We start from the raw sequence: 27,923 nt of genomic DNA, 5'->3' as shown, positions 1-27,923 counted from the left end.
TCATCTATCTATCTATATCTATCTATCATCTATCTATCATCTATATATCTTATCATTAGCTATCTCTCATCTATCTATCTATATCTATCTATCATCTATCTATCATCTATCTATCTATCATCTATATATCTTATCATTAGCTATCTCTCATCTATCTATATCTATCTATCATCTATCTATCTATCATTAGCTATCTCTCATCTATCTAACTATCTATCTATATCTATCTATCATCTATCTATCATCTATCTATCTATCATCTATATATCTTATCATTAGCTATCTCTCATCTATCTATCTATATCTATCTATCATCTGTCATCTATCTATCTATCATCTATCTATCTATCATTAGCTATCTCTCATCTATCTATATCTATCATCTATCTATCATCTATCTATCATCTATATATCTAATCATTAGCTATCTCTCATCTATCTATCTATATCTATCTATCATCTATCTATCATCTATCTATCATCTATATATCTTATCATTAGCTATCTCTCATCTATCTATCTATATCTATCTATCATCTATCTATCATCTATATATCTTATCATTAGCTATCTCTCATCTATCTATCTATATCTATCTCTCATCTATCTATATCTATCTATCATCTATCTATCTATCATTAGCTATCTCTCATCTATCTAACTATCCATCTATCATCTATCTACATTTCCCTGTCTGCATATTACAGCCCTGGCTTAAATTAAGCTCCCGTGTATCAGGTTCCAGCACATCATTCATCCCTTGTGGAATCTACGCTGCAGTCTGTGACTAAGTATTTCATGAAGAGAAAGAGGACCATGGGAGACTTGTCAGCATTTGAATATATGATTTAAAAATAAAGGAAAACCCAGCAGAGTTTGTCCTCCCTACAGCCCCCTTTGAGACCCAAAGCTGAAGCTTGGTCTCTTCGGAGTTCTTGGCGGAGAGAAGAACGTGTTTACAGGTTTTAGGGACCCTCACGCCGCACTGCTAGAGACCCGCTTGGGGCTGTTTTCTTCCCATTACTTAGTTCCTCATCCGGGTGGCGCTTTCTGTTCCCACCAGCCCTCACTAGCTTAGTAGTTTGAAAGCATCTTAGTAAGATTCCTGGTACTAAATATAGTATCAAAGCGGCTGACTTAAAAATGTGCAATAATTTAGAATTTAAACAATTTCCTGTGCTTTCTAGAAATGCTGGTTCCACACTTTGAGGGTAATCAGTAAAACAAAAGGCTTCCGGTCCGCCAACCTGGTGGATACAATACGCAGGTCCTCCCTGCTGTGATTGTTTAACTTCCCATAAAGTCACAGGTAGTGATAGATGAAGAGCCACACATGGGTTCTTTCAAGAAATTTTAGGGGACGAGCCCTCCCTGCCAATCCTGCGGGTGTGGAGTAGATACAGGTAAAGACACAGGTCTCATCCTCAGAGAGCATGTGGTCTAACGCAGACCCAGAGGGAAGCAGTGTGAGAGCCCCAGAAAAGACAGCCCTGATCCTGCTTAGAGATGCCGACAGGATCTGACATCATGTGATGCTGAGTATCGCCGTGCAAACGGCTGCATCTGCCTCAAAACAGGCGTGTGCAGCGGCCTCCGTCCTCTTCTGAAGATAAGGACGTGAAACGCAGTCCTTGACGGGCCTGGTGTAGCCTGACGTCCAGAGCTCCTGCGCCCAGAGCTGCTTTCACTGAGTGTCACCTGTGGTCCCCACCCCACTACTGAGAAGGCAGCCCTCTCAGAAATAGGATAACGGGGTGAATATTGTCCAGAACCACAGGATGTCTCATGAGCGCTGATAAATGCACTAAGAAAAAAATATACCCATGCTGCTAACCATGCCGTTTGAGACCTACAGTGATGACTGGTTTGTAAAACGTTACCAAACACCCACTGCCCCTGGGTGATGCTCAGCAAGGTGGTCTCGTACCAACTTAAGGCAGCTAGGACGGCCTCTTCATGCCCCACGTCCCGTCTGCATGGAACAGAGGCTGATCTCTGAACAAATCCCTGGTTTTCACTGTGTAAAACCCAATCCGGTTGCAATTCATGGTTTTTAGTAACCGCGCTTAAGTGGATCGTGTCTTCTATACATATACAAATCACTGTGCTCGTGCAGTGGTGAGTGTGGAATTCGAACCACCCATTGACTTCGTGTTCATTGTAGAACATCAAGGAGCTGCTGAACTAGCTAGAGAAAATGAAATGTTTCTTCCCCCAAATATGCAGAGAACTCTTAAGACTCAGCAGTAAGAAAACAAATAACCCGATTAAAATGAAGCTTGTTTTAATCATGGAAATTGAGCACGTCTTATGGTTTACAGCAGTATTAATGCTACTGTTATAATGAACAAAAGTGTATCTGTGTGATCCTACCGGACAAAAAGGAGAAAAGTCAATCAGACATTTTTAAGTAACGTGTGTAATCAGTTTCAAATCCACAAGATATTCAAGCACTCAGTGCTATTTGTGTTGTTTCCGCAGAGTCCTGATTCCATCCGAGCAGTGTGTTACTTGCCTCCTGCCTGCTAGTACTTTGGGAGGGAGTTTTCTGTGGTACAGCGTTAAATTCTCGAAATTACCATGTGAGGGAATCCTAGTCCCATTTTATGACGAGAAAACGGACCCAGAAACATTAAACGAGTCCAAGGACACATGAAATAAGGTTGTCTTGTATACTAATAATAAAACTCTCTGTTTTAACATTAAAACTGTATCACATTGATGTGACCCTAAGTCTTCACAAGACAATAGCTAAACCGAGAGGGAACAGACAAGTCCATGAGCCAGTGGAATATTTGGGTTACCTTCCAAAGCTCTGTATCTAGGGCACTGATGCGCTAGACAACTTCTACTCAACACCTGGACTGGTTAGCTGTGGCTGCCACTCTCCGTAGAATGATACTCTTTAATTTTCTCTTTTCCATCACCAGGAACACTGTGGAAATAGGATTTTTGTAAAATTTTACCTGGCATCTTGACCTGGGAAGTCTTTCACCAGGCGTGAGTGAAAGCTGTCAGTGATTTAGCAAGTAAAAATGGAAAGGAAATGACCTACCTTGAGCCCCGGCGGCTCGAGTCACTTCACGCGGCTGCAGTGAGGGCGCTTCCCGAGGGCTGCGGTCCCCAGACCTGGAGGGCAGCCCCTTCAGACAGCGCAGAGGATGTTCATCCCCTAAAGCCCTCGGCCTGTCTATGATAGTTTACTACTAAGTTTGCTTAAATGTGCAAAGTACGTGTCACATTACAGTTTTAGCTGAGACAACACGGGGATTTGACCTTAGTACTAGTTTAAATTCATGCACTCAATTTTTAAATTGTATTACTATTTCTGTTAACTTTTTAACCATATTCTGATATGTTGTAGTTTGCATTTTGTGTCACTAGATAGTCAGTGCCAGTTGTGGGAATCTAATATTGCTGTGTTATTTTCACTGTTGTTAGGAAGTTGAACTGTAAAGAAACAATCATTTCTCCCACGTGTATTAACGATATATTTACTACAGAAATGGAAAATACAATAGTTGCTTTTGCAACCTCATAGACAGATTACAAATACTAACCCCTGATAGGATGTAATTAAATACCGTGGTTGTAAAAATCTACGTATGGGAGGCACAAGTGTGAGGCAGCTGAGACGTCCAGCATTGGCCCAAACTAAGAGAACTGAGAAGCTCAAATTTCGAGCCTGGCCCAGTGCAGAAGCCTGGACGTTTGACCCCAGATATTACACATCTTTGTGGCGTCCACTTGATCGGAGGTTGGACGTGGCTGAGGGCTCCCCCGTCCCTGTCTGCGGCCCGTGGTGTGTTGCTTGCTCTCTCCGCCCCGGTGGCCCCGTGCTTCTCCTAAGGCCTGGTTGTTAATTCTGAGGGTTTTGCTCCACAGGTCGTCCACGTGGGGTGGGTCAGCGAGAGACTGGGAGGGGCCAGCTCCTCTCAAACCTTCAGATCCAAGTTCCTGGCCCTGAAGGGCTCGTCCTTCTACGTCTTCACCTCTCCTCCGGTAAGCAGGCCTCCGGGGTTCTGGGAGGGATGCCGACGAGGCCATTCTTGTAAGAGAAGCAAGGATCTGATCTAGCGCTTGGAAGAGGCCAGAGAGGGTGCACGACCAGCTGGCCGTCCTCCTCCGCCCCTACGTACGCAGATGGAAAGGGCTCCTGTGTGGACCCGCTGGCTTTTCTTAGTCTAAATCCATAAATCAACCAGTCCATGGTTTTCCTTCCATCGAACAGCCGTTAAGACATTAGAGTGTTTTCCTGCTTAAAATAGCTGGCTGGGCCGTGGGGATGTAAAGGCTTAGTCAGATGTCTTAGAGCATCACATATATAGCTGAAGAATCCAGAGAACAAACAAAACAGAAGAAAACCCTTCTGTGAAGACATTTCTAATTTAACGGTCAAATAATGAAACTTCAAAAGCTATTTTTCCCTCATATCTCCCAAGCTTTATAAAAATAAACAAACAGCCTGATGTGGTAGGGCCCATGATAGAAATTGAACGGTGAATGCTACAGTTTACGATTCATTTTCTAGTTCCTACCAGCGCCATTTTCCCACAACTGGCCCAATGTAATGCGTGTGCCCTGCCTCCAAGTTTGTCAATTAAAGCAATTTCACCTTGTGTGAGTCCAAACATCAGAGCCGCAAAAAGCAGCAGAACCTGATAGCTTCAGGCGTCTAAACAGTTCGATGCCGTTTACTACCGTGCTGTTACTTTTCTGCCATTACAGATAAATAAAGGGATTTCCTTCCTTCTAAGGCTGAATGCTGTGCCCTTGTCTGCACACAGCACATCTTCTTTATCCGCCCATCCATCAGTGGACACTGTGACTGTGTCGTGTCCTGTTGCTGTGAGCGGTGCTGTGATGAACATGCGGGGGCAGGGGTCTCGAGGCTCACGTTTCATTTCCTTTGGGTGAATGTGCAGAAGTGGGATTGCTGGATCGTACGGCAGTTCTGTGTTTAATCTCTCTGAGGAACGTCCGTACCATCTCCACAGCGGCTGCACCATTCTACATTCTCACCAACAGTGCACGAGGGTCCCTTTGCTCACACCCTCACAGCACGTGTCCTCTCTGACTTTGGAGGGAAGGATGCGTTTATGGCAAACACGGGGGTGATACTTTCTTGGGTGTTTTCTCATCTTCAGATTCATCAAGTTGTATACGTTAAATTTGTATAGCTTTCTGAACGTCAATCACACCTCAATAAATGGTTTAAGAAAAGATTGACAGAGACCTTGCGCACAGGGTAGGAGAATTCCTACGTAGCCTCCCTCCAGGTTTCTGAGGGCTGACCCCGTACAGAACTGTGGTCTGTTTGCTGAAACTGAAGGATTACCAGTGACACAACACTGGGAACTAAAGCACGGATGCCACCAGACCTCACCATTCTTCCCACGGACTTCTTTTCTCTCCCCAGGACCCAGGCCAGTATTCCACCAGGGACTCGAGCTTTTCATAAACCAAGGCTGTGAATTTACTGATGCTGGAGGGTTATCTACAGATTTGCATAATAATTGAGTTCTTCTCAAATGCAATAATGTTATTTAGCCTTTGTTGCTAAATGTAACTTTCTATGGTTTTGTCTAACAAAGTAAACATGAGAATAACCACAGACAACCCCGATGGCCTCACTTCTGGCTACAGCAGTGAGTGACGTGGAAGGCGGCTGGGGCGTGACTGGTGCATCAGGGAGGGGCATCGAGAATCAGTACCGTGAGGCTCCAAGCAGAGGGGCCTCCCGCTGGCCTGTGACAGTTGGGAGAGGAGGAAAGGGTCACCCTACCTGCACCCGATGTACCTGGAAGGAGGGTTCGCCCCTGCAGAACTGGGGGAGGAAGTGACTGATGTCCCAGGTCACACGCCTGAGAGTTCTCCTAATATTTCTTTTCTTGTTAATTAATATTCTCAGGGTATAAGTTTTCCCTACATAGTACAACATTCTAAATTATGAGAAATGCTTTAAATATTTAATCAGATTTCTGTACCTGTTACAGTGAAAGACGATTTCATCCACTTCCCATGGCAGTGTCAATTTCATGGACAAAAATTCTCATCTGGGGCTCAGGGGATCTCCACAGCACCATATGGATAATGTCATCTGTATTAACACCAGGCTTGGCTTGTTTACTTTAAAATCCCAGGGCCCATCTTCTTGCATCGATCCGTGTCACCAGCAGCATATATCATGCGAATCAATTGCTGACCTCAGCTGCTCGGGTTTGCCCGGAGCAGGCCTTCTGCTGCCGTAAATATCGTTCCTCGAAGTTTGAAATCTGCTCAGCTCTCTGCTCTGGCCTGGCCGAGGGCTGAGTCCTCCCCAGGTGCCCCCGTCGGGGCCGGGGTCCCTCCCCGCCCGGCTTCCCCGGCACCGGTGAGCAGCTTTCACAATCTACTCCCCCCTTTCCTTTGGTTTGGCGACAACGTCTTCTGCGTTACGGGTATTCTAGGCACACACGGGATGCCCCGCGTCTTTTCACAGACGCCTGCCCCCCGATTCTGGGTGCAGCTGGTGGAGGTGCTCAGGTGACCCTCAGAGATGGAAAGGGCCGCGCGAGGAACCCTGGTTTCCTCCGTGAACCGAGGTGAACTGGCCCAGTTCTTACCAGTAAATTGAGGTTTGGGTGAATCCAGTGCTGGGCTGGCGGCCGCTCCTTGGATTGCCCGTTAGCGTCTGTGCCCTGGGAGATTTCGCTTACTTTGCACATAATCCTAGCAAAGCCACTCCACTTCCCTGCAGCTGGACGTGAGCCTCCCGTGTGAGCTTCTAGTTACATGTGGCCATCAGCCCCGTATCGCGAACGTTCTGGAAATCCGGAGATTGCCGGTTCTGGATTATGTGGGGTCCGGCAGCATATTGTCTCTTCGGCGGGGCCCGTTCAGAAGGTGTTTGCAGAAAGCAGGTGCTTCGCAGGAAATGCTTGTCTGTCTGTCTGTCTATCACTCTCCTGTCTCTCTGCCCACTCTTCTCTCTGCCCAAGGTCTCCTCCCTTACCTGATTTCTAATTCCACTGAGACAGAGTTGCATCTCTGATATGGAGAAAGGGCGGCGTTACCCTGTAGTAAAGAAACACCTGTGAAAGAAGCCAGTCACGGAAGACCGCATATTGTATGATTTCATGTGTGTGAAGCATCTAGAACAGGCAAAGCCACAGAGACAGGAAGTAGCTTAGTGGCGGCCTACGGCTGCGAGGGTGGAGAAGGACGGAGGGTGGCAGCGAAACGGCACAAGGTTTCTTGGGGGGACGATGAAAATCTTCTGCAGTTGCCTGTGGTGAGAGTTGCACAACTGTGAGCATACTAAAAACATTGAATTGCACAATTTAAAAAAAGAAGAAGAAAGGAACACCTGCCCTCTCGTCTTTTCCTATAACTGACATCTCCTTCTCCCAATAAAGGCGTTTCCTGGCAGGCGCATCTTTCATTAACTCGCATTCCTAACAGTTTCTGCAGGAGACACTTTCCACCCCGCCCCCATCTCTTCTCAGAGTCATCAGCAGCAACATCTTTTGATAATTATAGTTTTGTCGACATCAAAAAAAGAGGGAGGCCTTTTTTATATGTTTATCTCATGCCGTTACTTGTAAAGGAAAAGCAAGACCCCAGGGGAGTCTGGAAGTGATGTCCAGGATGCAGACCTGTGAGACTGAATGAGCCCCGCGTTCATTTACGGATCACACTGGAGTTAGGGTAGCCAGAGGCTAATGTAAGTTTTTCGCATCCATGCAAACTTGCCCGCTCGCAGATTAGAGTCTCACGTCACTGAAATATGGAAACTGTCTTGTCCTGAAGAAAGCCTGTAGTTTCGCACTCTGATTTTTAGGTGTGGATATAAAATCGTACATCCCATCAGTATAGCACGTCGCAGCCTCTGAAGCCCTAGAACGCAGCAGAATTTAAGAAGCCCACTGAGACATGCACACAGGTGCAGACCACTCGGTGCCTGTGGCTGTGGTTCCAGCCATGTGGGGATGCCACTGGCGCCCCAGACGGAGCCCCACGGGGGGCACAGTAGTGAGCGCTGGGGGTTCCGGAGCCGGAGACATCTAGAGATGCCCCAAGGAGATTTTCAAGTAGAGTTAGGTACCCTTGTTTCTAGTGCAGGGACGACATCTGTCTGGCAGGATGGAGTTTGGAGGCATCAGTACGTAGATGGTCCTTAATGCTGCGAGGCCAGATGAGCCTCCGTGTCATCTCACTGGATTCTGCATGGTCACAAGTTGCAGAAGCCATCTGCTTCTCCTGAATCTGCATAATTTCTATTTTCCAGGGTAATCAATACTAGTAATTCCCAGGAAGAAATGAAAGGATGAAGCCAGTAGTATTTATAAATATTCGCTCCAGAAATTAGACTGAGTTGATTTATTTGTGTACTTCCTGATGTCTTCATATAATTTTAAAATTTCCTTACTAAATATCACCTATAAGCAAGTACAAAGTAAATGGCTACTTGAGAGGTGCTGTGAGATTGAAAGATGGCTTATGGAGAATTCCTCTCTGTTAGTAAACGCCGCAAACCAATTTGTTGATTTTCCGCCGTCCTGGGAGCTTCTTAATGTGGCTCCGTTGAATCTAGCATCACGCCGAACATGAAGAAGATGCCCCTTGGTTACTGGTTGGATAGTCTGTAAAGTGAATATTAAGTATTTAAATAAATGTCTAATACATCTATTAATATAAATATTTAATAATAAGCATTAGAGCTCTGTGGCTGAGCTTTGGAAATATCATCAAATCCTCTAAAGAGAATACAGTTGACCCTTGAGCAATGCAGGATTTAGGGGCTCTGACCCTCCACACAGTGGAAAAATCAGCATAACTTATAATCCACCCTCCTTATATGCAGTTCCTCTGTACCCACGGTTCTGCATCCGCAGATTCAACCAACCTCAGATCACGTAGTGTTTACTACATGCATTTACTGTTGAAAAAAATCCACGTAAAAGTAGACCCACGCGGTTCAAACCCGTGCTGTTCAGAGGTCAACTGTACAGAGGAAAAATCAACCCTTTAGATTTGGGGGCGGGTGAGGGCAGTAAAGCCAACAGATCTCAAAACAGTTCGTGATGGAAACCCTCAAATAACCACGAGCAAATTCCACGAGAAGCAAAGACACTACATCAGGATCTTGCCAGCCTTTGCAGCTTAAAGGAAGCCGTGGGGTGAGGGCTCGTGCATGAGGCCCCCATCCAGGTGCCCGCAGAGGCGGAGCCTTCAGCCCGTGCACTTGCTAGCCCTAGTTCTGCACGGCGAGTTCTCAGGTGTGGAAGTTTCCCTGCCGGAGACAGTGTGATGTGGACGCTCCATCTCCCAGACTTTTGGAAAGATTTCCAGTTCATTCATTCATATCATTTAAGGTAAAAATGCGAGCGGTTCCATTTCTATTTTAATTAAATAAAGAAAACAAGTATGTAAATATTTTCCTATTAAAGTCAAGTGTTTTGAGAGCGTTTGAGTACACAGTGTTAGTACATACAAGAGTTAGGTAGAGATCAGAAAGGTATGGACCACAAAAATTTCCAAAGTCAGCGTGAAGGCAGGATTCTCATGGCTCCTTTTGGGGTGTGTGTGTGTGTGTGTGTGTGTGTGTAGATGTGTGTGTGTGTGTAGATGTGTGTGTGACACCATAGTATACAGTTTAGCACACACCCATTTGCAAAGGTAACCACATGACAATAATTCACCTGTAATTTGCTTTGAGATGAAAAGGCTGTGTATTAAACACAACATACAAAGACATGAAACATCCTGGGTAATTTTTTTTCAAAGATTTTATTTTTAGAGCAGTTGTAGGATTACAGTAAAATAGAGGGGAAGGCACGGAGATTCCCCTCTACTCCCAGGCCCTACACATCCCCGTCATTAACATCCCCCCAGATGGTACGTGTTTCACCAAGGATGAACCTGCGTAGACACCTCTTATCATCACATTCTATGAGGTTCGACACACGTGCAATGACGTGTGTCCACCGTTGTGGTTTAGAGAGTAGTTTCACTGCCCTAAACATCCTCTTCGATCCACCTATTTGTACCTCCCTACCTACCAACACTGACAACCACTAATCCTTTTAATGTGTGCAGTCTTGCCTTTTCCAGAAGGTCAGATGGAGTCATACAGAATGTAGCCTTTTCAGGTTGACTTCCTTCACTTAATAGTATGCATTTAAGTTTCCACCATGTCTTTTCATGACTTGAGAGCTCATTTCTTTCTAGCTCTGAAAAAATATTCCCTTGTGTGATGAACCATAGTTTATTTATCCATTCACCTACTGAAGGACATCTTGGTTGCTTCCAGGTTTGGGCAAGTATGAATAAAGCTGCTATAAACATCCATGTTCAGGATTTTGTTTGGACATAAATTTTCATCACCTTTGGGTAAATACCAAGGAGTGTGATTGATGGATCATATGGTAAGAATATGTTTAGTTTTGTGAGAAACTGTCTTCCAAGGTGGCTGCACCATGTGACATCCCCACCAGCCATGACCGAGAATTCCTGTTGCTCCACATCCCTGCCAGCATTTGGTGCTGTCGGTGTTGGATTTTAGTCATTTTAATAGGTGTGTGGTGGTCTCTCAGTGTTGTTTCAATTTTCATTTCCCTGACAACATATGACATGGAGCACATTTTCACCTGATTATTGACCATCTGCCTGTCTCCTTTGGTGAGGGATCTGTGAAGGTCTTTGGTCCATTTTTACTCAGGTTGTTTTCTTAGTGCTGAGCTTTAAGAGTACTTTGTATATTTTGGTTAACAGTCCTTTATCAGATGTGTCTTTTGAGATTTTTTTCTCCCAGTCTATACCTTGTTTTATTCTCTTAACTTTGTCTTTTTCAGAGCATAAGTTTTTAATTTTAATGAAGTCCAGCTTATCTATTATTTCATGAGTGGTGCCTTTGGTGTTGTATCTAAAAGGGCATCACCACACCCAAGGTCATCTAGGTTTTCTCCTGTGTTATCTTCTAGTTTTTTTATAGTTTTGTATTTTACAGTTAAGTCTATGATCAATTTTGAGTTACTTTTGGTGAAGGGTGTATGATGATGTATGTCTAGATTCCTTTTTTGTATTTGTATATCCAGTTGTCCCAGCACCATATGTTGGAAAGACTGTCTTTGCTTCCTTGTTTTGCCTTTGTTCCTTTAGCAAAGATCAGATGAGTCTATTCATCTGTTTCTGGGCTCTCCATTCTGTTCCACGGATCTATTTGTCTTTTCTTTCACCAATACCGCACTGTCTTTATAGTAAATCTTATAGTTAGGTGGTCTCTGGCCTCTGACTTTGCTCTTCTCCTTCAAATGTGTTGCCCGTTTGGGGTCTTTTGCCTCCGTATAACCTTTAGAATCAGCTTGTCAATATCCACAAAATAACTTCCTTGGGATTTGGTTGGGATTGTGTTGCATCTGTAAATCAAGTTGGGAAGAACTGACATCTTGGCCATGTTGAGTTTTCCTGTCCGTGAACATAGAATGTCCCTCCATTTGTTTACTTCTTTGATTTTGTTAATCAAAGAAGTTTTGTGGTTTTCCTCATATACATCTCGTATGTTTTTGTTAAACTTATAACTACGTATTTCATTTTGGGGATGTTAATATGAATGGTAATATGTTTTTAATTTCAAATTCTGATTGTTCACTGTTCACATACAAGAATGTGATTGACTTTTGTATGTAAACCTTATATTCTGCAACCTTGCTATAATTGCTTATTATTTCCAGGAGGTTTTTGGTTTGTTTCATTTGGTCAACTCCTTCAGGTTTTCTACAGAGAAGATCTGCAATCAAAGACGGTTTTATGTCTTCCTTCCCAATCTGTACACCTTTTACATGTGGTTCTTGCCATATAGCACAGCAAGGACTTCCAGTTAGATGGTGAAAAGGGGGCATCCTTGCTCGTTCCTGGTCTTAGTGGGGAAGCTTCGAGTTCCATTCACATGGTTGGAGGTTGTATTTGCCTCACATGGTCTGACGCTCTGTTGTTAAGGTGCGCACATGTTAAGTATTGTTGTGTCTCCTTTGAGAATTGACCGTTCATCTTTATGTCATACACTTTTTATCCCTGATAACATTCCTTATTGTAAAGTGTGCTCTGTAGGAAGGTAATAGTCCTCTACTTCCCTCTGATTAGTGTTCACATGGAATATTTTCTCCATCCACTTGCTGTCAATATATATGTGCTTGGGGGCCACGGTTGGCCCTGTGTCCTCCCCTCTGTTACGCATCCAACAAGAGTTGTTGATTTTCCCACCCGCTCCGCTTCACGCTGATGGTTACTTAGGAGTGGTGATGCGCAAGCTCCTTACATGCAGAACCAGAAACACTGTAACTTTTTAAATAGAGAAAAAAAAATCAAAATGACCTCTACACAATGGCATTGTGCTGACTTAAATCATTTTCCTATACTATCCAGAATAACACAAGCGTATTTGAAAATGGGGCCTGAAAGATTTTATAAGACAATGGAAGTATTTACTCTGCAAAATGTTAGGGAAAAGAGCCGAAGTAGAAAAAGTTGTAAGTGAATGATTGGAAGCTTTGGGCTGTAAACAGAATCTGTTTCCTGGCTGTGGGACCACAGGCACTAACTCACCCTCTATTCAGCACTTTCCTCGGTTTAAGGATGGGGGTGGTAAATGCTAGCTGAATACCTCACAGGATGAAACGGAGCGCTGAGGGACTTAATGTATGCATTCGTAAGTGTGTCTGAAACTCCAGCGCATTTGAATTTAACAGAAGAAATTTTACTCTTAATGCTCAGCAACTTCTCCTTGTAAACGCAATACACAAAATATGGCAAGTGAATTTGCACCTAAATATTTGCGCATGTTTTTGTCTGACCTTGGATTTTTGTATCCTCGCGCTGGAGGCAAATTGCCCAAATCAGAAACAACCGTATGTTAAGTTTTGAATACATATGTTTACTGATCTCCTTTGTTCTGACATGAAATGTGAGGTCGTGGCTGTGAGGGGGACTGTTAATTAGTCACAGCATCTTCCCTCCGACCGGGCCTCACGGGCGGGCCAGTGAGGCTGGTGGGCTCTGTGTACACAGAGGTTTGGGCCACACGGGAGGGGCTCGAAGTCCTTAAGCCTCTCTGAGTTCAGGCAACATAAACAGCTCTCTTGGGAGGGCGTGGGAGGCAAGCCTCTGGTCCATTTCTCTTTGGAATGAGAATAAGTGGCTCCAGGGGAGTGAATCTACAAGTGTCCCTGCTGATGTGCTCTCAGACCCCCCCAGCCTGGGTGCCTCACTCCTCCATCCCCGGGCCAGCAGTCTTTGCCAAGAAAGCCCGACCACACTGATGGAGCCTTGTGGCCAACACATTGTGTCAGAATATCTAAATGAACTTTTAAAAGGCCCAGAGAGACTGTGGCAAATAAATTAGGAAAAATTAAAGAGAAAGTCCTGTCTTCAAGGATGGTTTCTGAGCTCCTTCAAGGTGAGGGAAAGGGAGATGTTGAAGGCAACGAGGAAACAGAAGGGAGAAGGGCTGGAAGACAGGAAAGGAGCAGCGTGGGGCGGGGGAAGGCAGTGGGTTTTCTGGGGCTGAGTTACCTACGAAGAGTAAACAGCCGGCGGCGGGGAGTGGTGACCCCAGGTCTGTCCTGTGTGCTGATGCGTGCTGGAAAGGCTGCATTAAACCAGGATTCTCTGGCCTTTCTCATGCACTCAGCTCTCCTTCCTTAGCGTGAACTGTCATTTCTGATTTGCAAATTGGAATCTGAGAAATAATGTTTCAGCTACTCATGTTTTCAGACACCATTAAAATGTGTTAAATAACACTTATAAAACCAAGTTTATAGCATCTTATAACATTAACATATAAATTATATAGCAGTTACCTATGAATATGCAAGAAATACTAGAAGTAATTTTAAGGGTGTCAATTAGGGGAGTATATTCTATCATTTAAAATAAAATATTTACCTGGAAAGAAGTAATTTAAGTGAAGATTTGTAGCCTGAAGGCATATTAGACAATTATGCATCTAATATAGAATATCTCTCTGTGTCAGTCCTGGGGCCACACAAGTGTTCCACAATAATATTAAAATACGCCAGGATACTACATCTGAGGAGCTACACTCTCTGCTCTATTTCACATCAGATGTGGTCAGAAAAATAGAAAATTGTCAAAGCAGAAGGTAATGAAGAGAAAGACCTGCTTTTGAAAATTAATTAATAAACATTGTGTTTTAGGTTTACAGAAAAGTGAGTGGCAGGTAGAGAGCTCAGGCCCCCCATCTTCCCTGTTCTCACCATCCTGCCTTAGTGGGCGTGTGTGTGTCACAGCTGATGACCAGTGCAGGTACATCGTAGTGACTGATGGCTACATGGTCCTCACACAGCTTCCAAAGGCTCTCAGGGTGGAAGTGTTTCCCTTTAAGTCCATGGAAGAAGCGGTCCATCCCAGAAGTCCGAGCATCTTCTCAGTGTCAGCTGTGTCTCTGACTGTGGCACATTCTCCTTGAAACAGTCACCATGGCCCAGAGCGTGAGACGCACGGACCGACTCACCTCCGAGGGCACCTCCACCCTGGGCTGAGCAGTCAGCCACCAGGAGCACGGGAGCCGGGCATGGAGAGGGGGTCTTCCAGGGGGGAAAGGAAAGTGACCATCAGCAATGAAAACTAAATGGAAGGGGACAGCTCAAACCACAGATGGCCATGCAGACACACAGATAGTAGCTGCTTAACAGAAGTTAGGAGCGTAGCAGAATGGGTGAGGAGTCTCTAAATTTAACCTAAAATCGGTCCTTAAATTAATGCAAAAGACATCCAAAATGAATTCCTAAAATTATGCCCAATTGTGTGTAATAGATAAGTTCCGCCGTTACTGGGTTCTTGTATCAATAATGTATCTAAACATCTTCATGCTTCACGCCAACAGCGGCGACGTGCAATTACTCAGCAAAACTTGCTGTGGCATATAGTTTAGTTTTTCAACTGTCCTGCTCCTGGTTTAGAATTTAATGAAGGTAAAGACACATTGACTAGCTCCATTGTTGTAAATGTTTAAATTCTCATACTAAAAATAGTATGTGTCTTTGCATGTATACTTTACATTTTTTTTCCAGTTTTATCGAGGTACGATTGACAAAAATGGAATATATTTAAAGTGTACGGTGTGATGATTTGCTATCCATGTACATTGCCAAGTGGTTCCCACAATCCAGTTAGTTAGCACCTCCGTCACCTCACACAGTTCCCCTTATTTGGGTGAGAGCACATAGGATTCATGTGTCTGTTTTATATTTCTTGCAGGTGAGCACGTTAGACTGGGTCCGAGCGGAAAAAACCTATAACCTCTGTGAGGTACTATTTAAAGTTCACAAGGTAAGTTTCCTTTGCACATTTCATATTAACAAGATGATCTTTGGGCTTAAAGAGTGAGAGAAATATTTGTTTCCCACTGTCTGTTGAAACAGTAAAATAACATGAACATCTAGCTTCATCCCACAATCATTCATCAGAATTCCACAAAAGAGTATCATAGAGGAACTTTTAAGTCCTTATTCTTTTTTTTATGTAGGTGCCTTATTATTTCATTCTGGCCTTTTTATATTTTCAACTAGTTTATATGGCTTTCCAGACATCTGAGATGTTCATTTGGTACTGGGATGTCCTCATAGGACCATCATATTTTATATGTGTCCTTCATTAATAAACTATCGAGCCTCTTCTGTTTTTATCCAGCATATCTTTTCAGAAAAATTGAAAAAAAATTTTTGTAAGGTCGGATCTTAACAAACGGCACCGTGAAACAGAAGAAAGCTTCAAGTGAGCTTTATTAGGGAGCGCTCCCGGGCGAGGTTCACTGGTCCGCGAGAAAGGGGCCAGAGAAGTCGCGCCCAGTACTGGATGAGGGGGATTTCTATTGGGGTAAAAGCAGAAGGCGGCTTGCAAGGGGAGGGGGTGGTTTGCTATACAGGGTAATTCCTTATTTGGTGAGGATACAGCAGGGCCAGGTGTTGGTTGGTCTGTTGTGGGGCGTAAGCCCATTTTCCCTTCCCGTCAGCCCCATTGTTTTCTGGGCAGGAAGTTAGAGTCTCTTGTTGATTCCCAGAACAGGTGAGGTCGTTATGTCCCGATGCCTCTCCTACCTCATACTGGTCGATGTTTTCTCTTACCCCCCGGGCCTCCTTTCACCCGGGCCAATGGGCCTTACAATTTTAATCAATAAACATGCTATGAAGTAACTGAAATCGTGAAATTAGCCAGGAGGATGGCTGCAGCAAAAGTATTAAACTCAATGCAGGGTAAATAATAATCATAATAAATGTATCGCATTCAGCATTTTAAAAAAGGAGATTGAATTCTGTGTCTTGTTGGGAGTCTTTAAACAGTGATCTTACAGAGTCTCCCCTTTTCTCAGGTGCCTTTAATTGTTGATGTTGGTCGTTTTGCACGTATGAATTTTAAATTATCTGTAATATTTACTTCAGTTTTCAAAAATTGAAATAAATGTATGATTATTGTAAGAACTAGCACTTTAGTATAGAATTTTTTTAATGATTTGTTTTCATAATCACCATTTCAAAGTATCGTCATTAATATTTAGTCCAGAAATCAAATTTTGTAGTTGTGGTGGTGTTTTTCTATGACACTTCCTCCTCTCCCAAAATTCCTTTTTCCAGTTCTTAAAATTATGTGTCTGTATTTCACACTCACCATGAAAGGGATGAGAAAATTGAATCAATCAGACTTGATTGCAATCGTGACTTAAATCATAAACAGCCTCCACAGAGTGAATCATAAAAACACTGCTCAGCAGTGAGGCTTCTCCTGCATAAATATTCCCTCTCAACGTAAGAATATTCCGTTTGCATTTTTCAGTGGAACCAAATTTACTCATATGTTTGGCAAAGGATCTTGAGAATAATACCTTATCTTTGCTGAGTGAGCCTCCTGGAGCCCTGCGAAGTGCTCCATCTACATCCTGAGTTAATCCTGTCCCCAACCGAGGACTTAATCCTTGTCATCTCCATCTGACAGGCGAGACCCAGAAGCACAGAGGGGGAGTAAGTTCCAGAAGCCTCACTGGAGGCAGGTGGGGTCCAGGTTCCCTTGGCCTGAAGCTCGGCTGAATCCGATTCTATTTTTTTATATGTGCACTATTCTTTTTCCCTCTGCAAATGGAAGCATGCGCACTGTTCCACATGTCACTTTTTGCCCTACAGTTTATCTTGTGGCTCTTTCTTCAATATCCACAAAGAGATGATCCCACTTTAAAACCGCTACCTAGTGTTCAATTCCATGAATGTATCATATTTCATTTTACCAAGCCCTTATCAAGGGATATTTAATTTGTACCCATTTGTTTGCAATTACAAACAATGTAATAAATCATTTCACACCTGTGCAAGTGTATCACCAGGAAAAATTTAGAGCGGTGGAATTTCTAGGTCAAAGGATGTGGACTGTTTACATTTTGATAACCAACAAGGACCTACTGGAGAGCACAGGGAACTCTGCTCAATACTCTGTAACAACCTAAGTGGGAAAAGAATTTGAAAAAGAATAGATACATGTATATGTGTAACTGAATCTCTGTGCTGTACACCTGAAACTAACACAGCATTGTTAATCAGCTATACTCCAATACAAAATAAAAATTTTTTAAAAGTGAAAAAGAAATGCAAGTGGAAACCGTGAAATAATATGTTTGCCAATTAGGCTGTCAAAGATGAAAAGGTTGGTGACAATGCGAGGAAGGGCCTATCAAAATGTAAACAGTCCACGACCTTTGACCTGAAATGCCACCTCTCTAAATCCTGTTCTGCCTCCCCTGTCAGAAGCGCTGGCCTCCCGGGAAGCTCTCTGGAGTGTCCTCCTGTGACCTGTTCTCCAGCCACCTCTCAAGTGCAGCCTTGTGAATAAGGAGAATACAATTCTCCTCAAGTCCTGTCAGAGAAAACCTGGACCCATCGAAGTTAAACAGACAAGGAAGACATTGCCGGGGGCAGAGACCGACCTCAACTCCACTGAAACAAAGGGCAGGGGTCCCCGAGCTGGGTGAGGGGCGAGTGTGGCCCAGGTGGGCCCCTCCCAAAGGAAGAGGAGCCTCTCTCCCGTCTTCGTGGAGGGAAGTGTCTGTGCAGCCTGGCCTGGGTCCCGCGGAGGGGGGCTCCCGCCCGCAGAGATGGGAAGACGGGCCCCATTCCTGGGCATTCGCGCCCCAGGGGCGTGGATAGCACCCAGGCTCGCCCTGTAGAACCGGCGGAGGCTTTAAAAAGGTCTGCACTTCCAGGGGGCAGAGAGAGGTTTAGAGGGATGGGTTTCCTACCATAAATGCTCCGGGGACGGCAGGGGGCGCCCAGAGTCAGGAAGGGGCCTTTGCCACTGGTCAGGCCGCGGGAAGTGATTTGGGGGGTGCCACAGCAGCTCAGGGACCTTTAATTTTGTAATCGCTCCCGATTTTCAGTCTTAACGACACATTGCAGTGCATAAGAACTGAGCTCCTGCTTCCAAAAGAAGCTACAGAAAATACCCGGGGAAATGAGCTGTGTATCGATCAGTGATTTCACTCACGTCGCAGCATCTACAGTGCGTTATCTTGTGAGGCTCAACAGTTTGAGGTGCAGAAAGTAATCACATCTATGAAATCCTCCAGTGTCCTTTCTTGGATTTCTCAGGTGGTTCAAACGTTATTTTTAACTCTTCTGTTTGTTCTTGCGCGTAGAGCTGAGGTTTGTCCATTCAGATGAAGACTCGCAGACACTTCACTGCTCGATCAAATGAGCTCACTCCTCAGAACTGACTCAAAACAAGGAATTTGCAAGAGTCAGATAGCTGTGAGCATGGCAATATTTAATGATATTCTTAAGTAGTGAACATTAGGAGAACTGTCAGATGACCACTGAGAAATAAAGTCCTAATAGGGTCGTATATGTCAAGTCCTCCATTAAAATCACATTACACATTTATAGAATGATGTGTACAAAGAGACATTGCATGGAGGAAATATAAAAACAAATTAGATAACAAAAGATAGATCATAATAGAATGATCTGTCTTTTAAGTTTCCTGTATTGTTGTTATAATCGTCTCAAATAAATAGAAGCAGGAAAAAATCCAGGTAATTTTCTAAAATAGTCTTTGCATTTTGTTGTCTGAAAAGTGAACCCAGGGTGGTTTCTGTCTTCTCACGGTCTGGGGCAGGGGGGCCACATCAGGAGCGGGTAGCTGGAAACCTGATGCTGGACTGTGGAGTCGCTGACTTTGTCGGGAGACAGTTCGCTATACGTTAGATGTGAGAGCTCAGTCTACGCCACGACCCCGCACTGCCTGTGGACGGTGTCTCCGTCCACAGAGACCAGCCACGTGGGCGAGGACGCAGGTGCTACGCACTTCATCCGTGCTTCCTTTAAACCCGTGACAACCATTCTCTTACACCCCATTTTATGGTTCAGGTATTTAGGCTTAGAGAGAAGTGAAAAGCTCAGGGTAACAGCTGATAATTGGCCAGGAAGGTCCCAAGCGTTGTCTGTCTGACTGCAAAGCCTGTTTTTCTCCTATAGCAGCGCACAGCCCCCCACCTACACCAATACAGGAAAGAACATAGCCGTACCGTCGACGGTGCCACCTGCTAAGAGTCCTTCTTTGGTGGTCAGTCCTGACACTCAAGGTCAGTAGTTATGGACGGAGTTCCTGAGAAGTCAGGCCAGTGACTCACATCTTGCTCTTCTCGACTTAGGACCTGATATCCTATTTCCTGAAGGGTTTCTGTGCATATGCCAGGCTGAGGCCAAGGATCTGGCGGCCCCAAAATACAGGTGCAGCCTCTGTACCGTGTTCATTTAGGATCAGGACAGATGCACCAGCACACACCACACCCGTGCACACACACGCACGCACACGCACCCTCACGTCGCACACCACAAGGCAGCAAGTGTCTGAGTGACACATGAGGACAGGTCCCTGGGCGGCGGAAGCGGGGACAGCGCGGATCGGGGCCTGCAGAGCCGCCACGAGGCCCTGAGAAGGCAGGGGGCACCCAGAGCCCGTGCGCCTATCTCCACCCCCGTCAGCAGCCACTGCTCTCACAAGCCTGGGCCCAGTGGGCAGAAGTGTATTTCACGTAAAACCAGCCCAGCCCACAGGTGGGGCACGGGGATTCTGGGAATGAACTCTGGCCACCAGTGTGAGTCGTGGGTGTGGCCTGGCGGGACAGCCCGCGTGGATCTGAATAGCTCGGAGTCGGGGGGTGAAGGCCTGGCCTGTGGGCAGCCTCTGTTCCTGCTGCCACCGGGCTGTGGCTCACGTCATGTCCCCTCAGCTGTTCAGCAGCCCTGGCAGGATGTCCACCTGCTTCCCCGTCCCCGGGGAGGCCGTGCGGGCAGAGGCCACCCTAGTGCAGGGCCTGGCGTGGACTCTTCAGGGTGTCTGTGCAGTGGGTGGGTGAGCGGGAGACGAAGACAGACATGAATCTCCAGGGGACAGAGACACAGAGATGCAGAGACACACGCACACAGAGACAGAGAGACACAGAGGAAGGGAAGAGCAGGCTCCGGCCTGAGACGCGGACTCGTTTGAGGCCCCAGGCCCCATCTCTCCTGATCCCTGAGTGAAGCCGACACAGCTGCTCCTTGGGTGGGTGCGTTCATGACTCAGGCGAGGCTGTGGCGGAGACCCGCCGCCCCGAGGTTCAGAGCTGCCGGGACATCCACCCGGTATGTCTGTGACCCACGGACACGCTGGGGCTGAGTCACGTCTTCTGCTTAAATGCTTAATCAGGAACTGAATAATGGCTCTTTTTTCTTGTTTCAACCTTTGCTTTTGAAACTATTTCTAAAACACATCTTCTGTGTGGCCAGGACCTCTGGGCTCACGTAGTTAGGTCTCGGTGGCCCAGTGCCCCTGGGGGACCCCAGGTGCTCCGCACATGGCTGAGGGGTGGGGACCCTTCAGGGACCCCGGCAGAGCGGAGAGAGTCGTGCGGTCTCGCTGTCTTCAGTGTTTGCTGATTCTGTGCTCAACTTAAGCACAAACGTCTCGTGACTTTTTTCTTTATCTTTAAAGCTAAGCATAGAAGCAGAAGTTGTGGCCACTGATGGTTTAGGTGCAAGATGCTTGCAGAGCACTGGCAGGTGGACATAACTGACTCCCAGATATTGACTTACAGGCCCGTCTCCACGGCAGCGACGTCGGGGGACGCCGCTCCTGAATCCAGGCGCGTGGCCAGGAGGCCGCCTGGTGGAGTGCGGCCCCAGCCCCCAGCCTGGAAGAGGCCCCTCTGTCCCAGGCGGTCACCCGGGGGGCGTCCCCTCTCACCTGCGTGCCCCCCTCTCTGTTTCAGTTCTGGCTTCCGGATGACTGCTGGGCCCAAACCAGCCTCTGCCTGGGTCTCCAGGACCCCACCTGCGGGGAGCACAGGCCCTTCTGCTTCAGCGTCCTCGTCGGCCACGGCAGGAGCCACGTGTTCAGCGTGGAGCTGGGGAGCGAGCTCGCAGCGTGGGAGCTGTCCTTCCAGAGGGCCACCTTCCTGGACGTGCAGAGGACGGGGGTGAGCGACTCGCTGTCGTCTCTGATTAAACCTGCTTGGGCACCGGAGACGTAAATTAGAGCAGCTGTAGCGAGCATTCCAGAAAACAGGCGTCGTCAGGAGCTGGGCGCTTCTCGCCGGGGTCCCTACGTCCAGTGCGCCCGGCAGACGAAGAGGGTGAAATTAGGGGAAAGCAGGCAGAGCTCTCATCTCGGTTGCATCAGTCTCTCTACTCACTGTGAGGGAAGGGCCTCCTGCGCCGTTAAGGGAAACGCCCTCAGCCAGCGGCGCAGTCAGGCCCCTGGTGTTTGCTCGCCAGCCGTGTTTACTGTGATTCACCGGGACCTGTGTCGTAGTTTAAGGCACTCGATGGCCCTTCCTCTCAAACTTAATGATCCAACAGGAACATAAAACAGCTCATGTGACTGGGTCGCTTCTCCCTTTTCAGGACAGCAAATCAATCTCTCCCAGATCGGGGTGTGTAGGGACTAAATGGATGAGGTAGTGTGGGTCGTGATCCGCGTTGTTGGAAGTAGCAGCCGCCCTTCATGGGGGAGTTCGCATGGCTAGAAGTGAGAAAACAGATGCAGCATCGTGGGGTGGGTTTAACTCCACACGGAAGTTCTGGGTTCCTTCTCCCTCCTGGCCTGGCGTCAGTCGCTCTGGGCGAGGACTTGGGAGCGGCTCCTTCACTTATCAGCACTGCTTTGAATGTGGAAAGATTCCGTGCCATCGTTTATCTCTCGTTCGGGATGTAAAAATGTATGGAGTCCCCTGATGCTCAGGGCTAGGAGGGAGCAGGGAGCGTCCCTTCAACTGTGTGATGTTCTCTGAAATCTGTGGTCCACACGGTGGGTCCCACGCAGACGTTCACGGAAACCAAGCCTTGTCCCTTCTGGGGCCCCGAGATACCCTTGCTCACTTGTAGTTGTCTCTGATGATGTGAACATCTTCCCAGGGAATCTGTCATTCATTTATTGCTCATGAACTGACAACTCTTTCAGTTGGAAACACTGTGGATGTAAGAAAGTGCAACTGTGTGCTTTTGAAGTCAGAACTCCGGCCAGTCTGTTGAGGAAGCCGGGCTTCAAGGTGGGCTAAGCGGCATCTGTGCGGTAGAGGTTTTAAAATTATAATCCTCCCAGATTCTACCAAACAAGAGAATCCAGCTTCTGTATCTGCAGAATCTCGTCGCGCATAACTCACTGTGGCTCTCCCTGGCTTTACAGCACAGCCCTCTCTGGAACGTCTTTCCAGCCCGGGTGTCTTTAGTTCCTGCTCCTGGAGTGTTTTCCCCCTTCACAGCCAGCCCCGTCAGCAGAGCACCCCTGCATTTCCTGGTGTTGCCTCTACTTTTGTCCATTAAAGTGAGTTGAGCCCCCTTTGCTCATCCCTTTACCACAAAGAACTTGCACCTCCACTTTCCAAGTTATGTTTAAAATATAATCAAGATGCTCGAAATGCAGACGTTAAGGCAGACGTGGCCGTAGTAGGTCAGCGGCTGAGCTGAAAGGAGCACCGGGGCTGGGGCTTCAGATCCTCTGACGCCGGGGAAGCTGCTGCCCAGAGGGCAGCCCATCCTCCAGGCCTCGCAGATGCCCCCGAGCCCCGCCGCAGCCAGGAGGACGGCAGACGGTCTGTGCCCTCCCCCGCGCTGATGCCCTGAGCCCAGGTCTTCCCGAGCATTCGAGATCAGGCTGTGGGTCAGGGCTCCACCACCCCGTCCTCCTGTCTGCCTGAGCCCCCCGGACCTCCACTCTGGCCTGGGGGTGCCGCCCGGCTGTCCTTCGGCCGGAAACACGAACGCACAGCAGGGAGACCGTCCCAGGCTCCTGTGTGTCTCCTGTCCACCCCCAGATCCTAACCTAACTTGTCAGTGGCAGAGAGCGTGCGTCCTCGTGTTCCTGCAGCCCTGCGTCGATGCAGCCGGGGACAACCCTGCAGGCACGTCCAGGCGGGCCGCTCGGGCCCACGAAACTGCCTGGGCCCTGGACGGACTGTGGGCCTCGATCCTCGGGGCACACCGACCACCCCATGTTGCGCCCCTGACCCTCCCACACTGCAGCACCCACGCGGCTCCTTCTGCATCTGCGGCCCGTCCTCCGTCCACACCCTAGTTTTCCATGCTTTCCTTCTGGATGTAGTGTGACCCCAGGCCTCAAGGACCCTGGTCACCCTTGGGTTCCACCCGTGCAGAACAGGTAGCCGCTGAGCAGCGTTTAGGGATTCGAGTGGGCCCCAGCATCCTTGCCGTTTGGGGATTAAACAGTTAAAGAGCCCGTGTTCCTTCTCCAGCTGTTTGAACACCGACAGAGCCACTGATGAGAAAACATATCTAGACTACTGGAGCTGTGCTCTCCTTGGAAATTTTGTTTGAAAAGCCTAAATTGAGTAATCTCCACAGTAAATATTTGCAAGTCTCCAGAGCGAATCGCCGACATCTGTGTGACTGTGAGAGGCGCTATTCAGTGCTGTTCTTGGCCCAGATGAGCTCTTCTGAGGATTTCCCAGGAAGATGCTGGAGTACGGATTAGCTTACAGCTCAGCAACTCATTTCTCTAAAAACCATCACGGCTTAATTTAATTAAATGAGAACTCAGAGCGCTGCTCGTGACGTTTCTATTTCCGCTCCTGAATTTATTTCGGGGTCAGTCTTGTCCTCCAATTAGCATTCCCATCATGGAAGAGCACAGCCAAATAGCTTTTATTACTTGTTTGCATTTTAAACCTTCCTCTTTCCAGGCTGTAACCATTCTGGTTCTGATGGATGAGGACAGGAAGGGAACACTGACGTGACCTGAAAATGTGGCTGAGAATCACGAGTCCAAGCATTTATCTGGAATCCAAGCTCAGTAATGGGGGGATCCTGTCCTAGTTTTTCACTATAAACCCCAAGTCTCCAACATATGATATCACAGATCAGCTGCCTCCCAAAAACTTATAAAACATCTAAGAATAGGGTACGTTTCTTGACATCTACTGCCTTCTGGCGTAAGACTCCACACTACTTTCTTTTAAAGTTTATGTTTGTATCCCTAGAAAAAGAACTGCATGTAATCTTGAGGAAGACAAGACTAACTTGGGTTTATCTTTTAAGATTTCACTTAGAGCTAAGTTTTCAGAAAACAAGTAGAACATTAAAGGCACTGCCAACAAAATCACCAATTCCAAATACTGCATCCATACATTGTCTTATAAAGTAAACATTTCTGTTTTTGATGGAAACATTCAGCTTTATTTGTAAGTCACACCACTCAACACTTCCTAAACATTCGCTGTGAGATGTTCATCTATATATATATACATAAGCACTAGCATTGAGAAATACCCGGTCCTTTGGCATCCACACCTATACATGTGTCTCTGAGTCCCTCCCCTCCCAGAACTGCTCTGTCACTGATCTCTCGGCCTCCACTCAGCTGTGTGAATAACCTGTGTTCCCCCGTCCTTCAGGCAGTGTCCATCATCTGCTGCTATTGCCTAAGCTGCTTTGCTATCCCCAATGCTCGCTCTCTCTCCTCCTCTCTCTCCCCGCCCCCCGATACATAGACAGATGATAGATGGCATATAGACAGACAGACAGACAGACAGATAGATCTGGTAATGTGTCGCTTAAGGCTAGTATTTTCTTCTTGTTTGTCTGTCTCATCTGTCCATTGGTGTAAGAGGGGTGTTCAAGTCCCCACTATTATTGTGTTGCTGTCAATTTCTCCCTTTATGGCTGTTAATATTTGCCTTATATATCGAGGTGCTCCTGTGTTGGGTGCCTGAATATTTACAATTGTTAGATCTTCTTGGATTGATCCCTTGATCACTATGTAGTGTCCATCTTTGTCTCTTACAACAGTCTTATTTTAAAGTCTATTTTGTCTGATATGAGCATGGCTACCACAGCTTTCTTTTCATTCCCACTTGCATGGAATGTCTTTTTCCATCCCCTCACTTTCGATCTGTGTGTGTCCTTAGATCTGAAGTGGGTCTCTTGTAGGCAGCATGGACATGCGTCTTGTTTTTGTGTCCATTCAGCCAGTCTGTGTCTTTAGATTAGAACATTTATTCCATTTACATTTAAAGTAATTATTGATGGGTATGTACTTATTGACAGTTCATTAATTATTTTTCTGGTTGTTTTGTAGTTCTCTTTTGTCCCTTTCTCCTTTTGCTCTTCGTTTGTGGTATGATGACTTGTCTTTAGTGTTATGTTTTGATTCCCTTCTCTTTTTTGTGTGTGTTTCTGAAGATTTTGGGTTTTGGTTACCATGAAGTTTATGTATATATCAACATATATGTGTGTGTGTGTGTCAGTGTGTGTGTGTGTGTGTGAGTGTGTCTGTGTGTGAGAGTATGTGAGAGTGTGTGTCTGTGTGTATGAATGTAAGTGTGTGTCAGTGCGTGTGTTGTGTAGTGTGTGTGTCGTGTGAGAGACTGTGTGTGTTGTGAGAGTATGTTTGTGTGTGTGTCTGTGTGCATGTGTGTGTTGTGTAGTGTGTGTTGTGAGCGTGTGTCTGTGTGTGTGTGAGTGCGTGTGTGTTGTGTGAGAGACTGTGTGTGTGTGTTGTGTGTCTGTGTGTGTGTCTGTGTGTGTGTGTTGTGTAGTGTGTGTTGTGAGAGTGTGAGTGTGTATGTGTGAGTGCGTGTGTTGTGTAGTGTGTTGTGTGTGTGTTGTGTGAGAGACTATGTGTGTGTGTTGTGTGTGTGTGTGTGTTGTGTAGTGTGTGTTGTGAGAGTGTGTGTCTGTGAGTGCGTGTGTGTGTGTGAGTGTGTGGTTTTGTGAGTGTGTTATTTTAAACTGATGATCTCTTAAGCTGAATGCATTCTATCCACCTGCACTTTCACTCCCTCCTGCTATGTTTAAGGTTTTTGACGTCATATTTTACATTCTTTTGTTTCGTGTATCCCTTAAGTACCTACTGTTGACATAGATGATTTTACTACCTTTTAAAAATCTTCCTGCTGCTTTATAATAGTTGATCTACTATCTTTACTGTATGCTTGCCTTTACCAGGGAGATTTTTCCTTTCATAATTTTCATGTTTCTGGTTGTGGTCTTTTCTTCTCCACTTAGTGAAATCCCTTTAACATGTCTTGTGAAGTGGTTTGGTGGTGCTGAACCCTTTCAGTTTTTGCTTGTCTGTAAAGCTTTTGATTTCTCCATCAAAGCTGAACGAGTGCCTTGCTGGATAGAATGTTCTTGTTCGTAGGTGTTTCCCTTTCATCATTTTAAATATGTCCTGCCACTCCCTTCTGGCCTGCAGAGTTTCTGGGGATTCTCTTCTATGTTATTTGTTGCTTTTCTCTCACTGCTCTTAATATTCCCTAACTTTAATTTTTGCCATTTTAATTACAGTGTGTTTGGTGTGGTCCTCTTTTGGTTGATCCTGTTTGAGACTCTGTGCTTTCTGGACTTGGGATGTCTGTTTCCCTTCCCAGGTTAGGGAAGGTTTCAGCTATTATTTCTCCAGTTATGTTCTGAGCCCTTTTCTCTCTCTCTCTTCTCCTCCTGAGACCCTTATCATCTGAATGTTAGTATGCTTGACGCTGTCCCAGATGCTGCCTTAAACTGTCCTCATTTTTTAAGGTTCTTTTTTCTGTTCAGCTCGGGTGATTTCCACTGTTCGTCTTGCAGTTCACTGATGTGTTCCTCTGTATCCTTTAGTCTACTGCTGATTCCTTCTAGTGTGTTTTCTATTTGCTTTAGTATTCTGCAGCTCTGTTTGGTTCTTCTGTATATATTTTCTAACTCTTTGTTAAACTCCTCACTGTGTTCGTTCTCCTCCCGAGTTCTTTCAGCATCTTTGTGATCATTACCTTGAACTCCTCATCAGGTAGATCGCTTATGTCCACTTTGCTTAGTTCTTCTTCTTGGGTTTATCTTATTCCTTCTTTGGAACATCTTCCTTTGCTGCCTCACTGTGCCTACTTCTCTACGTTTACTTGTGTGTATCAGGTGGGTCAGTTCCTTTTCCCAGTCTTGGAGACATGGCCTTATGTAGGAGACATCCTGAGGGCTCTAGCAGCGCACTCCCCTCTGGTCATCAGAGCTGTATGCTCTAGTGGTACCTCCGTGTGCGGGGTGTTTGGCTGACTGCCTGGGCACGGTCACAGGCTGGGCTGGTCCCTGGCCCCGTTGGCTGCCACGCCCTGCCTTGTGCAGAGGTTGCTGGAGGCTGATGGTGGGCCTGTGTCCCGATGCAATAGGTGTAGGGCCTGGGGGTGCCGAGGGCTGGTCCAGGCCTGTTTGTGGCACCAGATCCCTTGGCGGGACCCAGTGCTGGTGCTGGCTTTCTGGTGGGTGGGCCTGGGTCCCCACAGCATTGGCTGCTCAGCCTGGAGGGTCCCAGGACTGGTGCCGACTGGCTGGTGGCTGGAGCTGGGACCTGGCACCAGTAGACTACAGGGAAGACTCCACAATGGCACTCAGCAGCGCCAGTGTTCTCGTGGTCGG

The 27,923-nt window shown here is 46.4% G+C and overlaps 1 protein-coding gene across 1 annotated transcript in view; it reads left to right on the top strand.

Moving 5' to 3' along the window:
• Positions 1 to 27,923, top strand: part of SNTG2 (syntrophin gamma 2) — a 201,056-nt gene that overhangs the window by 155,234 nt on the left and 17,899 nt on the right. Inside the window, exons 12-14 of the mRNA XM_079940355.1 lie at positions 3,886 to 4,002; positions 15,259 to 15,330; positions 21,293 to 21,499. Of these exons, the coding sequence (XP_079796481.1) occupies positions 3,886 to 4,002; positions 15,259 to 15,330; positions 21,293 to 21,499 (396 nt within the window). The remainder of the gene's footprint in view (positions 1 to 3,885; positions 4,003 to 15,258; positions 15,331 to 21,292; positions 21,500 to 27,923) is intronic.

Source organism: Stenella coeruleoalba (assembly GCF_951394435.1).
Source record: "Stenella coeruleoalba genome assembly, chromosome: 13".
NCBI lineage: Eukaryota > Metazoa > Chordata > Mammalia > Artiodactyla > Delphinidae > Stenella > Stenella coeruleoalba.
The sequence above is the reverse complement of the archived record's forward strand: the minus strand, read 5'-3'. Positions and strand labels throughout refer to the sequence as shown.